This window comes from Lepidochelys kempii, chromosome 18 (genome assembly GCF_965140285.1).
Source record: "Lepidochelys kempii isolate rLepKem1 chromosome 18, rLepKem1.hap1, whole genome shotgun sequence".
Classification (NCBI taxonomy): domain Eukaryota; kingdom Metazoa; phylum Chordata; order Testudines; family Cheloniidae; genus Lepidochelys; species Lepidochelys kempii.
In genome coordinates, this window is record NC_136397.1 from 7770637 (window position 1) to 7793768 (window position 23132).

General features: G+C 50.9%; 1 protein-coding gene across 1 annotated transcript in view; it reads right to left on the minus strand.

The window, feature by feature from the left end:
• Positions 1-23132, minus strand: part of ATP13A2 (ATPase cation transporting 13A2) — a 70752-nt gene that overhangs the window by 44229 nt on the left and 3391 nt on the right. Inside the window, exons 2-4 of the mRNA XM_073316703.2 lie at positions 4616-4689; positions 1718-1885; positions 1179-1237 (exon numbers count right to left, since the gene is read on the minus strand). Coding sequence (XP_073172804.1) covers positions 1179-1237; positions 1718-1885; positions 4616-4689 — 301 coding nt within the window. The remainder of the gene's footprint in view (positions 1-1178; positions 1238-1717; positions 1886-4615; positions 4690-23132) is intronic.

Genomic DNA, 23132 nt, shown 5'->3' on the forward strand with positions numbered 1-23132 from the left:
TCTTAAACATTTTAAAAACCATATTTACTTTACATACAACAATAGTTTAGTTATATATTATAGACTTCTAGAAAGAGATCTTCTAAAAACGTTAAAATGTGTCACTGGTACGCAAAACCTTAAATTAGAGTGAATAAATGAAGACTGGCACACCACTGCTGAAAGGGTGCTGACCCCTGGTCTATAGGGTTTCCCAGAGCAATTCCTGCACAGGTGAGACCTTGCTAGCTGTTATAAAGTGCTCTGGGGATGCAGAACCCTCTGCAGGTGTAAAGCGTGGTTCTTCTCTGAAAAATGACTATGAAGAAATGGCAGCGTCTCATGCAGCCAATCTGCGCCCTGTGCATATTCAGGATCACATCTGCCTGCTTTAGTAACTAGAAACATATTCTGGTGCTTTTCACTCCTGTTAGCCCTGCAGGATCCAACATTATGTCACCCAGGTAATCTAGTGATTAAAGTGGAACCATCAACTTAATCACACTTCTGTCTGAAAGGGTTTTGTTTTGTTTTTTAAAACCTACCATTGTTATTTATTACACCCAAGATCACTAGAACTGAAAGATCAGAGGGGAGAAAACACTATTTTACGAGTTTGTTTGCACAGTGTTACCCATTTCTTTTGTTTGTTTGGGTCTTTCACACAGCAACAAGGGAGAGAGAAGAAAAAAAGCAGGAAAATGTGATTGTAAAACACCACTTGTCAGATGGATTCAGGGGCTGCTATAATATCTGAAGCTATTTTTGTACAGCACCTTGCACAATGGAGTTCTGGTCCGTGACTGGGTGCTTGCTATGACAATAAAATAAAACAATCCAATTTTTCAGAGCTGGTTGGCTTTCAAAGAGATGGTGACTTTTGGACTCCACAGGTATCGGAGTAATAATCAATCGTATATTCAGTGGATTTAACTGCGTTTCAGTGGCATGGTGGGTTTGTTCATACCCCAAATGCAAATCAGCGCTCTGGGTGCATGAAATGGAACAAAAGCTGCATAGCTGCAAGGGGTTCAGTTTTGCACACCTCCATTCACGTCCATTTCATTGTGTTTCAGACCACAGTGGAACACACAGCAAGCCCCTCAGGGATCATTCACTCTCTTGGCAAAATCACAATGGGATCATTTGAGCACTGACCCAAACACTCAGGAAGGAGTGAATCCACAAGTCCCACTTACCTGCCCTCGCCGAGCTGTTCAGTTTGCACCTGGGTAACGAAGCACTGCCCAAACTGGTCCTGGAACATACAATTTCAAAACAAGTGCTTGAGGAAGGCTGGCCCCGGGTTTAGGGTGCTTGCAGGGGAACAATAAGTCCAGGGCTCAAGTCATTGCTCTGCCACGTAATCTCTGTGACACCTTTGGCAAGTCACTCAGTCGCTCTGTGCCTCAGTTTCCCCCCTACCTTTTCATGCTGTGGGAGCTCTGCTTCCACGCTTTGCACAGTCTCTGGTTACTGGCTGATAACATGTCTCACAGTGGCACCTGCAGCTCCCACGGAGATCAGGACCCTACCACACTAGGCCCTGGATGAGAGCTTCTGCCCTGAAGAATTTAGAAACTGAATTAGGCAAGGCAGAGGGTGGGAGGAAAGGCGCCAAATTACAGATGGTCACACAGGGAAACTGTGGCAGAGCCAGGAATTGAACCCAGGTGTCTCGACTCCCAATCCAGTGTCTTCACCACCAGATCCTCCCTCCCTCTCCACAGTTACTCACGGTGACTATGAGCCAATCGGCTTGCCGCAGACGACACGGCCTGCACTTTGCTCGGACCTCCAGGCTTGGTTTCCAGCGGAAGACGATCAACAGGATTCCTGCCGTCAGCACGGAGAACACGTAGCAAAGGATTATCCGCCATGTTCTGCTTTGGTAGCCGCTAGCCTCCTGGGAAGAGAGCACAGGCAGGAGAGGTCAGAGCTCAGTCCAGACCAAGTCACTGCTCTCCAGGGTAGAGAGCAAGAGGCGGTGGCAGCAGCAACGGGCAGCGGCCGACCTTAGAACCTGCCAGTCCAGGCGCGTCTGACTTGAAGATCTCACTGGGTTCCAAGAGCCACCTAAAGGAGTTGCTAATGGGCCCCGCCACCCAGGCCAAGTCCACACAACGGCCTCATTTGACATGGGTAACGTTGATCATAGAATCATAGAATATCAGGGTTGGAAGGGACCCCAGAAGGTCATCTAGTCCAACCCCCTGCTCGAAGCAGGACCAATTCCCAGTTAAATCATCCCAGTCAGGGCTTTGTCAAGCCTGACCTTAAAAACCTCTAAGGAAGGAGATTCTACCACCTCCCTAGGTAACGCATTCCAGTGTTTCACCACCCTCTTAGTGAAAAAGTTTTTCCTAATATCCAATCTAAACCTCCCCCACTGCAACTTGAGACCATTACTCCTCGTTCTGTCATCTGCTACCATTGAGAACAGTCTAGAGCCATCCTCTTTGGAACCCCCTTTCAGGTAGTTGAAAGTAGCTATCAAATCCCCCCTCATTCTTCTCTTCTGCAGGCTAAACAATCCCAGCTCCCTCAGACTCTCCTCATAACTCATGTGTTCCAGTCCCCTAATCATTTTTGTTGCCCTTCGCTGGACTCTCTCCAATTTATCCACATCCTTCTTGAAGTGTGGGGCCCAAAACTGGACACAGTACTCCAGATGAGGCCTCACCAATGTCGAATAGAGGGGGACGATCACGTCCCTCGATCTGCTCGCTATGCCCCTACTTATACATCCCAAAATGCCATTGGCCTTCTTGGCAACAAGGGCACACTGCTGACTCATATCCAGCTTCTCGTCCACTGTCACCCCTAGGTCCTTTTCCGCAGAACTGCTGCCTAGCCATTCGGTCCCTAGTCTGTAGCTGTGCATTGGGTTCTTCCGTCCTAAGTGCAGGACCCTTATAAGATCCCCGGGTCTTGCTGCTTAGAGTTTATGGTAAAAAACCCACATCCAATGTACTCTCAATTCTACCCATTTACCCTGTGATGGGGGATTTGCACAGGTTCCAAGGCCAGGAGGACCATTCTGATCCTCTAACCCAGTGGCTCTCAACCCGTGGCCCAATCAGCACATGGCTGTGGCCCAAGTGACGTCCTCAGGGCCATACAGGTCGTCTTGGATGTGGCCCACAATGGTAAATAGGTTGCGAACCACTGCTCTAGCCTGACCTCCAGTGCAACCCGGGCCAGAGAACTTCAGCCGGTGATTCCTGCATCAGCCCCATAACCAGCTGATCTAGAGCAGATCTTTTAGCAAGAGTCCACTTTTCATTTAAAGATTCGAAGTGATGGAGATCCACCATCAAATCTTCCTTCCTACCTTTTGCTCCAGTTATATATCTATAGGAGAGAGGTCAATTGCTCTAGCAATGGCAGGGTAGAGACGAGACACACTAGGCCAGTGGACTTTGAAATAGAAATATATTAATTATTATCTGATTGTCTTCCCTCATAGCACGTAGAAACCCCAGTCATGGACCAGAACCCCACTGTGCTCGGCACTGCACCAACACAGAGCAAACAGACTGCCCCTACTCCAAAGGGCTGACAGTTTAAGTAGAAGACAAGAGACAATAGCTAGATACAGCTCAACCAACAGGGGAGTAAAAGGAAAGAACGCGACAATATTGGTCAGCATGACAGACCGTGGGCTCTGCCCACCAGCCGCCTAACTGATGGCTTTTGCACAGGCATCACAGCAAAGGAGAGATTTACCGGTGGCCTGGGAGGAGGAGGTCACTTCGCCCATGTTTATGGGGAGCAGCTTCTGAGCCTGAGGGGCAGCCTAGGACAAACCACGTAGGTAACGGTCTGAAAAGTCAACCAGTGGGCGATGGAGGCTGGCACCGTGTGCGGCTCAGAGGTGTGCTCACGCCATCATTGGTGGGATATTGTTTCTCTTAAAAAACCATCATCATCATCATAAAAAAAAAAGGAATGCAAAGCATACAGCCCCTCCTGATAAAAGCCTTAAGTCACTAAACTTCCTGGCACTGGTGGATTGAAAACAGGGTTAACCAGAGCAAAGCTGCTTTGGTGGGAAACAAAGATATCCCAGAACCAAGTTTTGGAAACCATTGGCCAGATCCAGTATCCACTGAAGAGAAGCGGAGGCTTGCCATGGACGTCAATGAGCATGAGATCAGGCCTCACGTCCGCTCAGCTAATAGGCTGTTCAAGTGTCGCTGGTGAGGACCCAAGACAACAGTGGAGCGTGGCTGACCACGTGCCCCGACGGCACGGTTCCACAGGGCACGGCGGGAAGAGGTTGGATACATCAAGTCGATCGCGTTGATGATGCAGCGCCGGCAGAGTGGCCCGAGATAGAGGCACCAGCAGAACCGCCCACCAGCAATCAGGTGTCTCCTTTCACAACGTCACACGCAGTCCTTTACTGAACACCCTGCGTGGCATAACGCAGCGGAAAATATTAATGCCTCCATGCCTGAAACCAGCTCCCTCGAAGAGCTGTACCCCTAGCCCTACAGAGAACCCATGGCTGGCCATCTGCTTGCAAATACCCCGTCTCATTTTTGACCTTGCAAATAACCATTGACAGATATTTTCATGATCCGTTCTGAAAATTTCCTTGCATTTCCCCACCCAAAATCCTCCTACGTACCATGCAGGATTTACCAGGGCCCTGCAGGAGCGTCCCGTAGACAGGGGGCTGGTTTCCCAGCAACTTGCTGCTATCTGTGAATGCAAACAGAGGAACACCATGTTACTTGATGGGTTGGTGGTACTTCCCCATTTTCCCAGAATCGGAAAAGGCTCCAGCACACGGAGATGCACGGTGGGTCCCGACAGCTGCATTTGGGATCCTGCTAATGGCTCAGAGCAGCGATTCTCAGCCTGCGCCTCCAGAGCCAGCCACGTGAGTGGGCTTGGGAAGCACACAGGTCTGACGGAGGGGAATGGTGACCAAAGGGGGCTCCCAATGGAGGCTGGTAACATGCGAGGCAGACAGCAGTCACGGCAACCAGGGAACAGCTGTGCCAAATAGTTTACAGCCCACAAATGGGTAGAACTGTTCGCTTTGAAGACTGTTTTCACTATCCAATTGGTCGTCTTAGGGTATGTCTACACCACAACTGGAAAGGGGATTGTAGCACATGTCGATCTAGCTAGCATGAGTACCAACAGCAGCGAAGCCATGACAGCACGGGCTGAACAAGCTCAGCTGGGACCCTGGGTACGTATGCTGAAGTCAGTGCTAATGCTTTTGTTAATAGAGCCAGGAAGATTAAAGCTAGCTGGGTATGACCCTACATGCTGCAATCCCGACTGACTTACTGTAGACACACCCGGTACCGTTTCTGCAATTTGATTGGAGCACCCCAGCTCCAGCACCAGTGCATATATTAACAAACGTGGAACAAGGAAGAAACTTCAGATAAATCACAGACTTCTTAAAAAAAAAAAAGGAAATTAATAAAATCTTGTTTTAAAACCAACCCGAAACCCACCAAAAACCAAAAAAAACCAAAACCACCACCCTACTCCAAGCAGTTTTCACCCTGAAAAGGGAGAAGTGCCAGAGATTACCCAGTCCACTATTACTGTTGAATTTACATAAGAGGTGCTCAGATACTGCGGTGCTGGGCAGCACTACAAACTCCCAAGACAGAGACATGAAAATCGAACCCCCCGACGAATCATAAAGAATCAGCCCTGGGATGTAAGAGAACATCCAGGAATCCTTCGTCGTGCCTTTGGGTCAGCTCTCCTCATGAGCGATACCAACACCCGACCCTGACTAGCAACCCAGCATCGGGGCACCGGGGCTTTATTCACCAAGGCTGCAAGGCCATGTACCCCTGCGTCGGGCAGGAAGGTGATCTAATGTCTATGTGGAAAAGGTAGCAAGAGATGCTGGCCAGGCTCCTGGCCTTGCCGAGACCTGCCCAAAGGGGTGTTTCACTTCAAAGCCAGCTCTCGAGTCTCCACTCCCACGGCTGCCTCAGCTTTGCCATCAGCAAGTTTCCTTCATTGCAAAGCGTCCCATTCCCAGCCCCTCCCTTGTTTCGGTTGTTCACAGCAGCAGGTGGTATTAAACAAGGACTTTTCACAGAGACAAATACACGCAACGGCACTGAAAGCAAACACAATGACGACAAAGCTTTTAAAACATTTTAAATCAAGGATGGATGTTTTCCTAGTACAAACAGAAATTAAGCTCTCTGGCCCGAGTTCAACAGGAGGTAAGGCTATGATCACACAGATCTCGTCTGGCTTTAGAAACGACATATAAAACCAGCCATTAGCACGAGGCGGACAACGGCATTAAAACCTAGTGCAACAGCCAAGTAATCATTAATGTTTCCCTGGCACCTGCCAGGCAAGGATCTTCAAAGAGCTTCTCAGCTACCAGGGAATTAAACTCGGCCCTTGTGGGGCAGGGATGGTGATGATTATGGGGGCCGGCAGTGGGATTCATTCAGCAGAAGCGAGACTCCAGTCTCCGGCCACAAACCCAGCTACCAGAAAAAGTTTTTCATCCAAAACATTTTTTGACCAAAAAGGGGTGGAAATACCCCTTTCAAATTTTGGTTGAAGTTTTCAGTTTGCTTTTCAAACAAAAAAGAAAACTTTGTTCCCTGCTCCCTCCTGATTTTCTGAAATGCCTCAGTTTCTCCATCTGTAGAAACTTTCCTGCCTCAGGGTGCATCTGGGGAATGACTGTGTATGGGCACTAGAGGTTAATAGTGTTGTGTGTGAGAGAGACGGAACATTCATACACAATATGCAGCTGCATTTTATATAGTATCTTCCATGCAAACTGTATCACTAAACACTTTATACAGTTACACAGTCACAAAGAGGAGAGAGAGGGTGTCAAAAGATGTGGAGCGTAGCAGGGGAATGAAACGATTTGGAGCCTCGCTGGAGGCAGAGATGGCAGGAGATGCAGTGGAGAAAGCTCTTGCGATGAAAGCGCTGAGAACGTGAGAGTAAAGAGGTGGAGGATGGTTCATAGAGGCCTTTTTTTTTTTTTTAAAAGGCCATCTTGACTTGAACCCAGAAATGAATGGGGAGCCAGTGCTGTTTGCATGGAGTTGATGAGCCAACCCCAGCGCAGAAGAGCAGAGGTGTGGACATAACGAGCGAGCGACGGCAGGTCTGCACTACAAATTCACAGAGGTAGGGCATCCGGTGAAGACGCTCTAAGCCGACGGGAGAGAGCTCTCCTGTCTGCTTAATAACTCCACCTCGGCGAGAGGCGGTGAGTGTGTCCCCGAGAAACGCTCTCCTGTTGACGTAGCGCTGTCTGCACCAGAGGTGAGGTCGGTCTAATGACATTGCTCAGGTGTGTGGATTTTTCACACCCCGCAGTGACGTAGTGGAGACCAGCAGTTCTCAACCAGGGCTTTGCAGGCTGGTTTCAGGGGGCAGCAGGGCCCTGTGCCTGAAGTGTGGAGCCCCGAGCCCTGGTGCCTCCAGGAGCTGAAGCCAGGAGCAGAGCCATGGGGAGCCCCGACACCTCCCAAGGGGCTGAAGTCCCGAGCCCTGGCACTCCCCCCTAGTCTAAAGCCCTGAGCCCCAGTGGCCCCTGTGGGGCTGAAGCCAGGAGCGGAACTGCAGGGAGCTATGGGGCTCCCCCTGCGTCTAAAGTCCTGAGCCCTGATGCCTCTGTGGGGCTGAAGCTCCGAGCTCTCCAGCTGCCCTGAGCCCCCGTCACCTCATGGCTGAAGCCCCAGCCTCTTGCCTGGTGGCTGAAGCCCTGAGCCCTGCAGGGCTAAAGCCCCGTGGGCCCCCCCACCCCACACACTCGGTGGCTGAAACCAGGAGCCCCAACCCCCCCACTGAGCCCTGGAGTTTTTAATAGTATGTTGGGGGGGTTCTTGGAAAGAAAAAGAGTTGAGATCCCCTGGTGTAGACCAAGCTTGAGTGAGAATATTGCCTCCCCCTGTAGTTAGAGACAGCCCTGGGCAAGCAGAATAGCTGCAAAGCATACAGAGAAAGGGTGCAGCAGAAGAGAAACCCTGGCTTAGAAGTTGGTGGTTTCAGCTAACTAGAGCTGTTTGGAAAATGCTCTGTATTCATGCACGAATCTCCTTGGAAATTTTTCATGGAAGTTTTTCAGTTTCTCAACAAAACCAGACTTGCGTGAGCACGTGTGTATCTATGTGTGTTTCCCCTTTTCCTTTTCCTCTCCCCTTTCCTCCCATCACGGAAGGCCTAAGAGACTTGCCCAAGGTCCCCCAGGAAGTCAGTGGCACAGCGGGATTGGGAACTCAGGAGCTGGATCCCAGCTCTGATGAGAACAAGATGCCTCGCTAAGAGCATTTCCGCCTAACTACGTAACACTGTAAAGCAGTGTCTACAACGCTGTCGTGCTTTCCGGCTCCTGTGACTCAGTGACAGACGAGCATGGCATACAAGCCAACACTGTCAGACCACAAGGATTCAACAGCCGTATCCAGCCTCAAGACGGCACAGTAATGGATTCCATGTCCTCAGAATGGCATGAAATCTTTGCACTTGTTCTCTCCTTGTTTACAGCTGCACCAGATCTTCACAGCTCAGCCCAGACTTTCTGAACGAGGCCGACATGCATTCCGGACCCAAAGGCATGAAGACACAGCAGCCGTTAATAGACTGGTGTCCTCCTGATGCAATCATCCTATTCCTCCCACTCCTTCCCACTGCCTCTTTCACTTAAAAACGAGGAAATCCAGCATGCTATCTTTACAGCTCCTAGAGCAGGGGTGGGCAAACTTTTTGGCCCAAGGGCCACATCGGGGTTGCAAAACTGTATGGAGGGCCGGGTAGGGAAGGCTGTGCCTCCCCAAACAGCCTGGCCCCTGCCCCCGACTGCCCCCCTCAGAATCCCTGACCCATCCAACCCCCCAGCTCCTTGTCCCCCGATTGCCCCCTCCTGAGACCCCCACTCCTAACTGCCTCCGGGACCCCACCCTGCTCCCTGTCCCAACCCCATCCACACTCCTTTGTCCCCCCCCCCAAACCCCCGACTCATCCAAACCCCCTGCTCCTTGTTCTCTGACCGCACCCTCCCAGGACCCCCTGCTCTTAACCACCCCCTGCCCCGGAACCTAAACCCCATTCAACCTCCCCCATTCCCTGTCCCCTGACTGCCCCCTGGGACCGCCTGTCCAACACTCCCACCCCCTTACCATGCCGGAGCCAGCCACGCCGCTGCGCTGCCCGGCAGGAGCAGCGGGCCAGAGAGCTGGCAGTGCAGCGAGCGGAGGCCGCGGGGGAGGGGAGACAGCAGGGGAGGGGCCGGGGGCAAGCCTCCCTGGCCAGGAGCTCAGGGGCTGGGCACGACGGTCCCGCAGGCCGGATGTGGCCTGTGGGCCATAGTTTGCCCACCTCTGTCCTAGAGCAACAGCTTTCAGTGGGTAACTAGCATGAGAAAGAACGTAGAACCGTCCAGCTACCCTTTTCCAGCACGGCTGTGGGGCTTTTACAAGGCCCTTTGGGCCTGGAAAGCTGTGGATAGAGTTACCACCCAAGATCATGAATTTCAACACACGGAGCTAGCGCGAGGACAGTGCTGCGTAACGGCCAGTATGCAGGGACGCCAGGCTAAAGCCACGTCTACACTACAGAGCCCGTGCTGGCAGAGCCCCTAGTTTAGACGCAGCGTGTGCCAACAGGAGGAGTTTTTCTGTCCGTGTAGGCACATTACCTTCCCAGATGACATTAGCTAAACCGACCGAAGCACTCTTCTGTCAGCAGAGCTGTGTCTACACTGGGGTTTTGATGGCAGAGCTGTATTAGCTAGAAGAGTGTGAGCGTGTGGTTTTTTTGCTGCTTAGACCAGGCTTTAGGCAGCAGCTGTGTCAGAGCTGGTGCAGGCAAGCAAAGCTGCTACATATTCCAGCGCAGATTTCCCCTGCTTGAAATGGGACTAAACTAGGGCTCTACTCTGACTAGAGCAGGGGTTTGCATTGGTGCAGCTATAGTGGAGGCTGGCCGCTGCTGGCCATAACCTAGGCAAATCCCCAGGGTAACTAGGGCATGCTGGTTTGTCCCTTTAAGTGTGGGAATGTAGGACAGCTCCCAGGGAGGAGGCTAAGTAAAACAAGACGGGGTTTGATCGAGAGGGCTATGTACAAAGGGACAAGGAGCCCAGGTGATGGACAGACAGCACCAGATAGCTGGAATGGCAGCAGCCACTGATCGATCTCAGACAGAGGTTGGATTTGGTGTCCTCAGACTCCTGAAGTGTCAAGTGCAGTAACCCAATCCAGCTGCGAGCCACAGAGCGATGCTGGTCCAGTGGCTCCGTCAGGGAAGGGGCAGCCGTGACCTGTTCTCCACTGAACACGCTGATGGCTTTCAAACCCATCCCACCCATACCAGTGGACATTTGCAAAAAGCGAGCCATCAGCATGCTCCCTGAAGATACACCTGCTGCCGGCTGTTTGCTCATTGTGTTCACACAAACCCAGACAGCATCGGCAGCTGCGAGGGGAAAAGGGTGTTTCAAGGGAGAGGATGTCCCGTTGTATTTTTGAAGTGGAAACCATCTCCCAAATAGGTCCCATATTTATACTGTGTGCATGTCCGTGTGCCCCTCTCCCTTCTCTTTGCATGAACAGCGCAATGCAGCTCTTACTCTGTTCATTTGGTGTTTAGCAAGCTGAGCAGTTTGGGGGGGAGATTTCCCACCTCGCCTGGCTTTAAGACCCATCTTTTAATGAAGCAGGTGGGGGAGGCCGCGAGGCAGCAGCCTTGAACTCTAGCTTCCTTGTTTAGCTACACAGCATGGCCCTCAGAGTGGCACTTTCCCCTTTTGTATCCAGGACAGACGAATACACCTTGAAGATAGAATGAAAGTTGGGTGATGGCGACCTGGTCAATTTCACTCTTCAATATGAGGTTGCGGATTCTCAGCAGGCTCAGAAAGACAGAAGGGAAAGACAAAAGCATCCTTGAGCGTACACAGGTGCAAAATCTCATTTGTTGTATTGCACTTGGGTCTTTGGCGCATTAAAAGATTGAGACCCAGTTTGAGGGGAAGGCTGATAAAACTGAAAGGGAACTAAAGGGCCAGACTCTGATAGATAGAATCGTACCTTGCTCCGAAAGCAGCCCCCTTGATTTCAGGTGAACTATTCGGGGAGGATAGGGCTATTCAGCATGAGAAAGGAGATCAGAAAATGGCCCTAAGGGCATGTCTACCCTGCAGCTGGGCGCCAGCCTCCCAGCCCAGGTAGACAGACTCACACTGGCTCAGGTTTAGGGCTTAACATGGCAGCACCAAGATAAGGACAGTTCAGCATCTCAAAGATGACAAGGGGATCTGAGTCATGCAGCCCACATCCTTGTCAGTGGCGGCCATGCAGCTAAATCCACTGGTCAGCTTTGGTAACAGACACAGATCTTCCCAGGGAGAGGGTGTTCTGTTGAATAGTTGAAGTGGAACCATCTCACCAATAGGTCCCACATTTATACTGTGTGTGCGTCCCTGGGCCCTTCTCTCTGCATGAACAGCAAAGGGGTGTCACAGCCAATTGCCACCAGGCCTCACAGATCCCATTGCGAGAAAGTCTGTTCTAAGGGAGCTTACAACTGAAGGCTTGTCTACACTTACATTTTACAGCGCTCCAACTTGCTGGCTATGGGGTGTGACAAAAATCACCCCCCTGAGCCCAGCAAGTCTGAGCGCTTTAAAGTGCTATTGAGGACAGGCTCTGAGCACTTGGCGCTATTCCCCTCGTGAAGGTGGATTACCAGGATTGCCCTCTCCCAGCGCTTGTGCGCGACGACACTTGCACTTCAAAGCGCTGCCGTGGGAGCGCTTTGAAGATTTGAGTGTAGACGTAGTCTGGTTAAAATTCAGAGGGGCAGTTGCTATGAATCTGACAACAGAACTCAGCTCCCATTTACGCACCACAACAGGTGGCTAGATTTTCTGAAGAGCCCAGGGCGCTGGGTGCACATTAGGTGCTGGGCATGCTTGAAGATCCAGCCCCTCAGTTGTGGGTGCTGAGCACTTGGAAATCCGGCCCTGAGCTCTTTGATAAGATCTGGCCTCCCAAGGGGAAGCTAGCTGGTCGCTTTCTCCACTCACCCAACCTGGTTCGGTTTGTTCCGCATTCCTGTTTGACTACAAACATTTCCTACTGGCTATGTCACCAATTCACAGGGAACAAGTCTGAGCAACCATTTCATCAAAAAGTCAAACCTCACAGGCAGGACTCCAGAAAGTTTGTGAAAAGCACGGGAGAGAGCTGGGTTAACTGCATGCTCCAGATCTATTAGTTATCAACCAAACGCCATGGAACGAGCGGGTCTGCGATACGTACATTTTGGGCAGGTCAGCTATGCATATAAGTTGCGTGAACACAAGGTTGAAACCATCTGTCTTGGATGGTTTAGACAACAAATCCTGCATCTTGTCAGGGGCTTAGACTGGATGACCCTTGAGGTCCCTTCTAACCCTTTGGTCCTATGATTGTATTCTGAATCTATTTAAAATTTAAAAAGGAGGGGGGAGAAAAGAGAAAGGGATTGTTTTAAACACAAGCCTTCCCTAGCTGCCTTTGCAACCCAAATATTGCAGCTAAAGCATGTGAAATTGCAAATGAAATTAACTAGAAACTGACCACCCAAAGGAATGTGGAAGTGATAAATTTGCTTCTGTACCTCTCCACATAAACAGGAAGGAGAACATTAGCATTTTAAAACGTCTTTTCCTTTTAAAAAGACGGTGTTGGCAAGATAAGGAGCTTTGTTTCAGTATCCGACCGGGTCCCTTTTGGCCTTCCGTTTCAACAGACCTGAGAAATCCAGGCCTCAAAAGCCCACAGCGAGATGCTTTTTATGTGGCTGCATCTCTAGAGTAACAGTGCTTCAAGCCACGGCTATCTGCTAACCCTGCACACCTGCATTTTTATCTCCCCCTCACACCAGCTGCCTTCCAATAAGCGCATTCTAGAGAGGACTTCCTGGCTGCTTACCTGTTTCAAAGCAGGTGGTGATTCCCCCTTTCCCAAGGTATTTCCTGTTCTCTTGCAGAGAAATCACAGCCTTGCCTTACATGGACACTGCTGTAGGGCAGGTAACATTCGGGGCGGGGTGGGGAGGAGGAATGGGGGCAGGCAGTAACAATTCTCCGCCTCAGAGGCCTGCACTACCAGTATGAAACAAAGCAACCACACCTACTGCCCAAACACAGCCCAAGGGGGGAGGGAATTCTCACCCCCTTCCACGTCATCAATTTTTTCCCGCATCCTTGCAAGTCCTTTGTGTGTTCACAGAGCCACGTAACAGCGGCTGTGGATAATAATCTAATAACAAGGACTTCTTTGTTAGCCACAGCCAGGGGAGCACAGAACAATGGCGAGTGATTGATAGCCTGCCTAATGACAGCCTTGGCAAGGAGAAGGGGCAGGGAGGCCCAGGGCTCTTTGATTTCAAAGGTGTGAAGCCCGCAGGGAAGCTGCGAAGTGCCCCCTCCATTGCGCTGTCAGCTGTGGATGAGCAGCACCAATACCCTACCTAGGCACGGATTTCAGGATAGAAATCCAGGAGAGACGCTTGTTGGGTTTTCACTCTCGGAATCAGAGACTGAGCGCATCTCGCTGCCAAAGTGGGATCGTTCACTACAATGTGACTGCCTAGAAAGGAGCGCAGCAGAAAGTCAGAGTGGATTGCAAGCTACATATGAGTAAACAGCGAAACACTGTTGCAAAAAAGGAAACATTTGGGATGTATTAGCAGGAGCATAGACACTGATTTCCCCATTACCCAGGGGGGTGCTCGACCCCACCCCCGTCCCAGGCCCCACCCCCACTTCACCCCTTTCAAGCCCCCACCTCTTCCCATCCCTGCTCCACCCCCTCCCCGCCTCTTTCCACCCCCTCCCGCTCCTCCCTCGCAGGCTGTGAAACAGCTGTTTGCGGCAGACTGGAGGCGCTGGGAGGGAGGGGGAGGAGTGATCAGTAGGGCCACAGGGGGAGGAGAGGCACTGGTGGGGGTACAGAAGCGGGGAGCTTGGCTGCTGGTGGGTGCTAAGCACCCCCTAATTTTTCTTCCATGGGTGCTCTACCACCCACAGAGTCGGCACCTATGAGCAGGAGCGTTGTAAGCAAGGCTAGGACAAGATGCAACAGGCTTAAATTGCAGCAAGGGCGGTTTAGGTCGGACATTAGGAAAAACTTCCTACCTGTCAGGGTGGTGAAGCACTGGAATAAATTGCCTAGGGAGGTTGTGGAATCTCCATCATTGGAGATTTTTAAGAGCAGGTCAGACAAACACCTGCCAGGGATGGTAGAATACTTAGTCCTGTCATGAGTGCAGGGGACTGGACAAGAAGACCTCTCAAAGACCCTTCCAGTCCTACGATTCTATGAATACAGGGAAAATGCATTAAAAACCCTGTCTTTATTAAGTGACTAACTGCCCTAAGCATCAGATTCCCTCTTGAACTAGTTCTTCCTGATAGCGTGCAGGAGTGACCACGCCTTGTGACCTCTGTGTGGGCTTGCTTTTCTGCAGTTATAAGGATATTCTTTCTGCAAAACAGGTTTCCTGAGTAGAGCTGGTTTTGTCACCTGTAGAACCAATGCACAGACCTGAGCTGGTAGCAGAAGTAGGCTGTTATCCGCTATGTGGGCCCACTGCTAGGGAGAGATGGATCACACGCCATGCAAATTGTTACATGTGCAAGGTCGCCAGTGTCCAATCTGTGGGCCCTGCTTTGTGCACACTTCTAGGGATGAGTCAGTAGGGCAAATTCCCAGTGGCTGGCACCAAACCCAGGAAGCATTTGCAGGGGCTGGCCCCACGGTTTGTATCCACTGACACTTGATTTTGCACTTCCCTAGGAGAGGCGGCTGCTGCTGTAGCTGGGAACAAATCTGGGTGCACTCTGGTCACTTAGTACAGTGAAATGCAAGTATCCCAAGCGGTCAAATGACAGCATCGCTTTTACAAAGACTCCGCTGGAGAGAATAAATCCATTCAAGATCATGAGATGCTCAGATTCTATGGCAATGGAGGCTGCATGGGACCTAAAATAGATTTTACAGACAGGGACATTAAGACACAGAGAGGGAAGGGACGGTCACAGCTGGGAACAGAATCCAGATCTCCCCAGTCCCAGTACCAGGCTCTAAACACAAGATTAGCCTTTAGGCTCTGGCATCCCCTTCCTCCATATGTGGGTGTTCCAGATAAATGGGTTTTAAAGCACCCTAATTTAAAATAAGAGTCACCCCCCCCTTTTTTTTTAAGACATTAACTCTCAAGCTCCCTCTCCTCTCCCAATCCATGCCAGATGATCTTCGCTCAGCGGGAAGTCCTTCGGGCAGCACCAGTACCTGAGATTGCACCTGCTGCCATGTGACCACCTAGAGTTTTAAGTATCCCAAGGGGAACGACTCTGTTTCCATTTGTTGCTGGAGAAGATGGCGAGAGCCAGGGGTAGGCAGGAGATGCGAGATGCACCCAGCGCTTGCTTTTTGAGAGAGAATGTAAAGGGCTGGGCTTGCTATCAGCAGCCCTCGTTTGTGGGAGGCCACACAAAACGCAGCATTGTCGGGATGACTGAAGGACCAGCGGCACCCCAGCACAAAGGGAACACAGGGTACAAGAGCGACCGGGATGAATCAAGCGCAAATTTCAGCTGGAGGGTGTGCAGCCACCCCCGGAGGTTAGAAACGCTCGTTGTTCTAGAAGTTAGGCCTGGTCAGGTTGTTTATGAAGCAAGCATTCTCGGGTGTCCCCAGTTCGGTAGCCCCATGTCCTGTGTGCAGAGAGAGAGGTGGAAAATCAGGGTGCAGTGGGAATGGGGGGAGAAGGGGAGAGATCCATGAATGCATGAGAGAGATCAGGCTCTCCTCCAGGGGCACATTCACACGCAGAGGCCTTAGCATAGCTGGAAGGCCTCTGTTTCTGAGTCAAAGGAACAAGGAGGAAAGGGGGCTGTGGGATTACAGCACCAGACCTGGAGTGGGGAGGGATGCAAGATCCGGTTTCAGGTCCTGTCTCTGCCACTGAGTTCCCGTGTGACCTCCGGCAAGACACTGAGGGCCAAATTTTTGAAGATACGGAGGCACCTAATGCCCATGGAAATCAATGGGAATTAGGCACCTAAATACCTTTAAAAATCTGGCCCCTACGCTCCCCGTGAGTTGGCTTCACCTCTAAAATGGGATAATAAAACTCCCATCTCACACAGGGGGCGGTGAAAGAATAAACTTCATAGCTGGCGAGGCGCTCAGACACTCATGTGGGGCCTGTAATTTCCAGCAGTACTTCGGGGGGTGGTGGGGGGGGTTGGGGGAAGAGTTATTCCTCTACCAACAGGAGTGTCAATTTCAGCTTTGTTCCTAGCTCTTCCTAGCTACATTTGTACGCCTTGTCTGGAATCATAGTATGGGAACATCTGACAGACACGGCTGTTTACTTCCCAGGTGGGGCTAGTGAACAGATCTTTGCGCTAGCAGGAAGTTCATAAAACCCAAACACTCACTCGTTTTAAAGCCTAACCAAGGCAGGAGCAGAGATAAAAAGCAATTCAGTTATTTCAGCACATTCCCTTCTCCTTATCAGGTAAGCAACAGTCCAAAGAGGACAACTGGGGCTGATACAGGCCACCCAGCAAATGTTTAACTCTCCCTTTCTCTGTTTGTCTGACTTAACATGGAATTTAGTGTTCCTGTCCTCCGTGGGTGGAGGGATAAACTGACCGCCACTGACAATCGTTTGGGGATAGTAATGGTGCAATCTGCCCAGCGCAAGGGGCAGCATGCAGCTGGACGGACCCAGGAGCAAGGCCCAAATTGTGACTCTTGGTCACAGGACTGTCAGCTCTTTGGGGCAGGCAGCGTTTTGTTCTGTGCTCGTACAGTGCCTAGCACAACGGGGGCCTGCCCTATGGCTAGTGCTCCTAGGCCCCACTGCAATACAAATAATCATTTGGTGTCTGCTTTCCACTTGCTCTGGAGTGGGGGATACTAAGCCATGTCCCTCCTTTCCCCCCGCACTGCTCACGTCCCACTCCACAACAGCTCTGCTGCAGGGACTGCAATGTGGAGTAGGCGGAGCGAAGGCTTTACCCACTCATTGCTCCACTTTCCCTATCCACTTCGTAACCCCCAGCGTGGGCATCCTGCATGGAGAGCAAAGAGATTCTTTCGCCCCCCTCCCATTCCTTTTCGTGGGTCACATAGCACAAGCCCTCTGATTACAAACAAGTCCTTCCAACCTAGTTGTTGAGGTTCAGCAGAGAATTTAAACCAAGGTCTCTCCCTTCCCACAAGTGGAAGTTAAAGGGCCAGAGAAGCCAAAATTCCCCGTCTGTTTCAGCAGAAGGGTGCCCTCTACTGGGTAGCTTGGTCTATGAAGAAAGCCCACACCCTGTATTACTCAATGAGCTCCCTATGTTGCGGCCGCTCCTGAGATAATGACGGTGGGGAATTTCTGTAAGAATCCCCTAGTGCAGACAAGGCTTAAAACACCACCTTAGCCACGCTGGTTAGTTCCGCCTTACTGCGCAGACACGACTTTAAACCCTGTCCCTGAACGGCGCCAAAGCCTTGGGCAGAATAAGAAAGCAAAGGGACTTGGGTGCCTAATTCCCCTACATCCCTTTGGAAATCCCAGCTGTCCTGGCCCTGGTTCAGCCCCCAACTCTACCAATAAAATGACCACACTGTCTCACCCAATCGTCGTGCAGATCCTTACAATAAAGGACAGCATGTCGGTCTTGAGACTAGGCCCCGTGATGCCTCCAGACTTGGTGTAGTTGCACTGCCAGCCTCGTGCCACTGGATTAGAAAGGATCAGAGCATCACCCGCTACGCTGCTACTCGTTATAGCTGCAGGAGCTTAACTCTACTGAGCCAGGCTCATCCAGACTCACACCGGCTGGAGCACTTTTGGCTTTATTACTGCTTGCACTTGGATGGCTCTTTAGATAACCTCGTCACCAACCAGGGTCAGGCCTGGCGTGAGAGAAAAACTCCCCTCAAGTTAATTAGTGCATGAGACACGTGTGAAAGGTTTAACTCTGCAAGTTCTGGACTCCGGATTCCTGGGCAGGGGGCACTTCAAAGCAGACGGCCCAATGCTAGGCAAAGGGAAGTGTTGAATTAACACCACCAGAACCTAGAGCCCTCCACCTAGATCAACACGCCCAAACCTCTGGCTGTGGGCCTCAGTTAGGTACAGGCTAGACAAGGAGACTCGTGTCAGTTGATCACAGCAAAGGCTCATAGGCAACGATGGGAAGCAGCGGCGTGGCCAGGGTCCGATTCCACTTCGCCAAGGATTCCGAAGGCTCCAGAGGCACTTTGCGGGAAGCTCCCCGACAGATGTTTCACAAGCAAATGAGCCTCAGACAAGGATCACCGAGGATAATTAGATCCTTTGGAAGGAATAACCGGTTAGGCGTCACTTGGACCCGGACCCAAGGAAACGCACATCTACCAGCCCCAAGAATAACTGCGGATGGAGCTGGCAGTTTAACAGAAGCAGCTGCTGTTACTTAGGGATGTTTCACAAACATCCCACAGTATTGCGGGAAACCCTAGGCAGCTATGTACGCATGTGACCCTCTGCCTGTAACTTACTTCCCTTTTGCTCTCGCATTAAGGACTGAGCAGGAGAACGTATGGAGCGCGGCCGAGAAACCGTTCTGCCTTGGTCAATGCTGGAAACTCGGGACACTGCAAAGCTGGGCTTTTTTTTTTTTTTTTTTAAAAAAGCCTTCCTTAAAAATAAATCGGGGTCATTTTGTTTGCTGATCTCCCGGTTTCCACGTAGCACAGCCTGCAAAACAGCTGCCACAGAGGGGAGCGTGACTGCAGGGCCGCACAGGGTGCTGGGTCCGGAGAACCCACTTCTGGGCAGCTTAGTTCTCGGGCTTCTTTCTTGTTCTTCCACGACATGCCCAAAGGCGGGCTGGGGCTAAGACAGGCCGGGGCTAAGGCAGGCCGAGTCCCGCCTGAGGGCAGGGGCTCCGGTCATGCGCAGCCCACGTAGCGCACCTGGGCGCAGGGCAGCCGGATGGGTCAAGTGGCAGCTGGATGGGTCAGGCACAGGGGAGGTGTTTAGCGGGAAGGGGGGGGGGCGCGCGATTGCCCATTAGAGGAGGGGCAATAAGCAGGGCTGGCACGCAAGAGTGAGTTCGGGCCATGTTTAAGGTGGGACCTGCAGTGTCACTGGGGAAGGGAAGTCCCAACAGAGCATGCCCACGGCCCCGCTTCTCACACTCCTAGGGCTGGGCTCGGCCCTGGGGCTCTCCAAGGGCAATGGAGCACCGGCCTCGAGAAAGGGCTGCCTCTTCTCATAGGCAGAGCGGGGACAGAGAACGCCTGCGTGGTTAAAGCCCCAGGGCTGCAAATCAAGAGATCTGGGCTCTGTTCCCAGCTCTAAACACAAGCTTGCTGCCTGATCTTTCATGACACCGAGGCACAGAGAGATATCCCTATTTCACAGAAGTGGGGAGGGTAATAATTGCCTTGGGGGTGGGAGGCTTTAATTCTTGCATGTTTGCAAAGTGCTTGGAGATCCTCAGATGCAGGAAGGGCCATTCAAAACAGAAGTACTGGGTTAGGTGGCACAGCAAGACAGGGGGCTGGTGGCACGGCCTTAAAGACCATTTCTCTCCTGCTGGGCAAGTCAGATAATGTCGTCTATTTGCAAGATCCAAACCCCGAGATGCTGCTCTGTCATGTCAGCTCACAGCTGGAACATGGCCTGGTTTTAACCAGCTACATACACTGTGGGAGAAAGGGAGGAATATCTTAACCAGCTAAAAGTAAAGGGGAAGTTTAGGTACCACCCAGAATGCAGTAACCAGAGATGCAATTCAGCCAGTTCTTGAGAGGAGAGGGCTATGGGATCTCAGACAAACACAAGTGGTTGGGACCTTGTCTGTGCATTATCCCACAGATGGGTCCTACAGCAGAGTGCACCAGCCCTGCACTGAGCCACTGGCTCTGTACTGATTCAGAGGTAAGAGCGCCCCCTTCTGAATCAACACCACCGTTACCTGCAGGGCAGGCCTGAACGTTACCCTCCCACTCCGCAACAGATCTGGGGGCTACTGCACAGGCTCAAGGCCAGGACCCATGTGTATTTCATTCCTTTGTGCTCCAGAATCTCACCTCTCACCCTTATGGCGAGAAGAAAACCTGGAAAACACGAACCAAGCAGATCTGATGCAAGAATTTGCAGAGAGCCTGAAACAACAGCGGCAAGAGGCACGTCCTGCCCCGTGCGTCTCCACAATCGGCTTCATTGTTCCAGTGGAACGTGGCCGTCTTGGTTCCAGAGTGAGAGCATTGGCCAAACCCAAGCGAGGGCTTTGGCTATTAGGACAAAGACCCTGACTTGGGGTGGGGGAAAAGAATTCACAGCACCGTTAACCAGATGATCTGCTGAGCTTTGTAGCAGTTCAAGCTTTTCCCAGGCCATTAGGCTTCACTCTTAGATACAGAAAGCTACAGCACTTGAGCCGGAGGTCAAAATTAACCACACTGTTTATTTTGGAAAGAACACAAGGACAACGACGATACGTGAGCAGTTTCCTTTCATCCCCGTGGCCCAGCTACACCCATGCATCTGCTGCTGAAAGAAGACACCTGCCGGTCTTGTCGTACGTCACACAGCCATCTGCTCAAACAGAAGGACGTCAAGACCAGGACTGTGATCCTGCATCTGAGCCATGCAGGAACCAGTCACTTCCTCCCTCTAAAACAGACGACTCAATGGCCTTGTCTACACTAGGGAAAGTGAGGGGGTTTGCACCATGATTGGTCTCATGCTGTAGAATCTTAGTGTAAACAGGGCAAGTTGGAGTTATTCCTCAGTTTGGCTGGTTGAGCTGAAACCTAGGCTCCCCCTCGGTTTCACCAGCTAAAACAAGATCTTTCCCATTTCCATTAGAATGGTACAGTATGTTCTAGCTATGTAAGGGAGAAGGCACCCATCACCATAGGATATGGGTGCCTTGGTCTTTAATACATTTGTTCTCACACCAACCCAGTGAGGCAAGGCACAGTTATCCCCACTGCACAGATGGGGAACTGAGCCACAAAGAGACTAAGTGACTTGCCCAAGGTCACCGAGAGAGTTTGTGGCAGATCAGGGACTCAAATTGAGGTCTCCCAAATTCTACCCTAACCGCTGGACCAGGGGCTAGAGATTGTGCTGTAGAAACACATGATCCCTACTGCAGATGTTCTGAGTAACAAGCAGGCACACAAGAAGAGGACCAAGCTCTACTCCAGGCTACAGCCAAGATTTCCAAGACTAAGAATTCTGGATCGCAAGTTTAGACACTGTGAAGGAGGCCTGGATTTTCAGAACATGCTGATCCCTGCTTGCACCCCAAAGCACCCTGTATCCACACCCTACACACCATTGTGATAGTCTTCATACAAAACATACCTTGTGAGGTCTCATTTGAAAACTACCACCACCCTGGTCAATGAGATCACGGTGAAATACATAGGTAGCAACATTATATGTGAAGTTATAAATTCCCCCAGTAGGATGTTACTTGTCTAAAACCAGGCAGCCCTGTCTAGGCAAAGTTGTTAAACATGCCCAGCCTGAACAAAGGAATGAGTGTTTACGTCAGTTTATACCTATGTAGAGAACAGGGCCATTACCATCACGGCAGCAGGAGGGCGGGGGGGGGGGGGGCGGGGGAGATTGCTGAAATGCAAATTCTTTGGTTTCCTGCCAACACAGGTGGGGGAAGAGAGCAGGGAGCCTTCTTTCCTACCAGACTCCGTGTCGCCCCTCTCACGGCTTGAATGAATTTGACCATGGGGGCATCTTTCAGAAAAACCCATTTCAAAGAATCAACGGCCTATAAAAGAAAGAGGCAGAGAACGCCAAGTTCTCTCTTTTACCTAAGAAGCCAAAGGAACCAGCATCTTTGGGCCTTTGGAAGAGATCCCGACCAAGGAGGGATTCACACCATCTTGCAGGAAGACCGTGGGTGAGACAAGCCATCTTGGACAAAGCATTGAACCAAAGCTTGTTAGACTGAAGTTTTAGATGTGTGATTTCACTTTTATTTGCCGGTAACCATTTCTAACGTGCTCTCTTATCCGTGAACTCAAAGTCCGATCTTCTTTTGTTAATAATGTCATGTTAACAAGTGAATGTCAGCTCCAGCTGGTGTGACAATCTCCTTAAAGTTTTGTCTCCTTAAAGGAATAAATGGATGTTCTTAGCCCGCTGAACTAAAGCGGGGGGCTGGGGGTGTTGGGGTCACCGGCTAAGGCTGGTAAAGATAATATGTCTGTGATAAGTGCTGTCAGGCAGTTGGATTCAGCACAGAGGAGTCAGAGCTGTACCGCTTACAGAACATGAAGTGAACGCTGGCTGTTAGCTATTGGCCCCTCTTGAGTTAGAAATGGCACAAATTTAGATTTATCTAATGTGTCGTGGATTTTACCCACGTCATAAAAGCCATCACACCGTTTGGCATCACTAGCGCCCACAGGATGGGCCCGGCAGCTGAGCACTGAGATGCACTGGTCAAGCACCACCTGGGAAGTTTATACAGGACCTGTCATTAGTAACACCCTGTGAAATTAAGGGTGGCCCCTTTAAATCTGAATTTTCTTATGCTGATCACGGAGGCATTGATAATATATGGTAAATGACCTCTGGATCAGCGAGCCCTTTCGCTTCTGTTGCACTGGAAACATTCACTCCATTTTACATAAAAGTACATAAAACAGGGTTCCTGCCCAAAGCGGAGCTGCTCCCCAGGGTCAGACTGAATGCACCATTCTGCAAAAACTCCTACCTGGCGGTCATGAACCTCAGTCAGAATTTCCTCTTTGCAAGAGGAATCAAAACCAATAATGAATGTAAAGTTCCCTTTAGAGAAGTTCCATGTGCGGCATAGTAAACAGCTGGTCCCTACCAGTGCTATCAGCTCCTCTCATTCCCAGGAGCAGCAAATTCATCCCAATCACTTGCAAGGCACATTCATTTACTCACCAGAGTCTCGACTGGATTAATGTAATTGTGGGGAACTTTCAGGATCTCGCCAGTACGTAGCAGTTTATTCACTCAAAGTGCATTTGACTGGCTCATTTAGAACAACAGAAAGACAAATCCACGCTTACCGTGTCCCTTTCTTATAACAATATTAATGCACATAGTCTATTACCATACAGGCATCT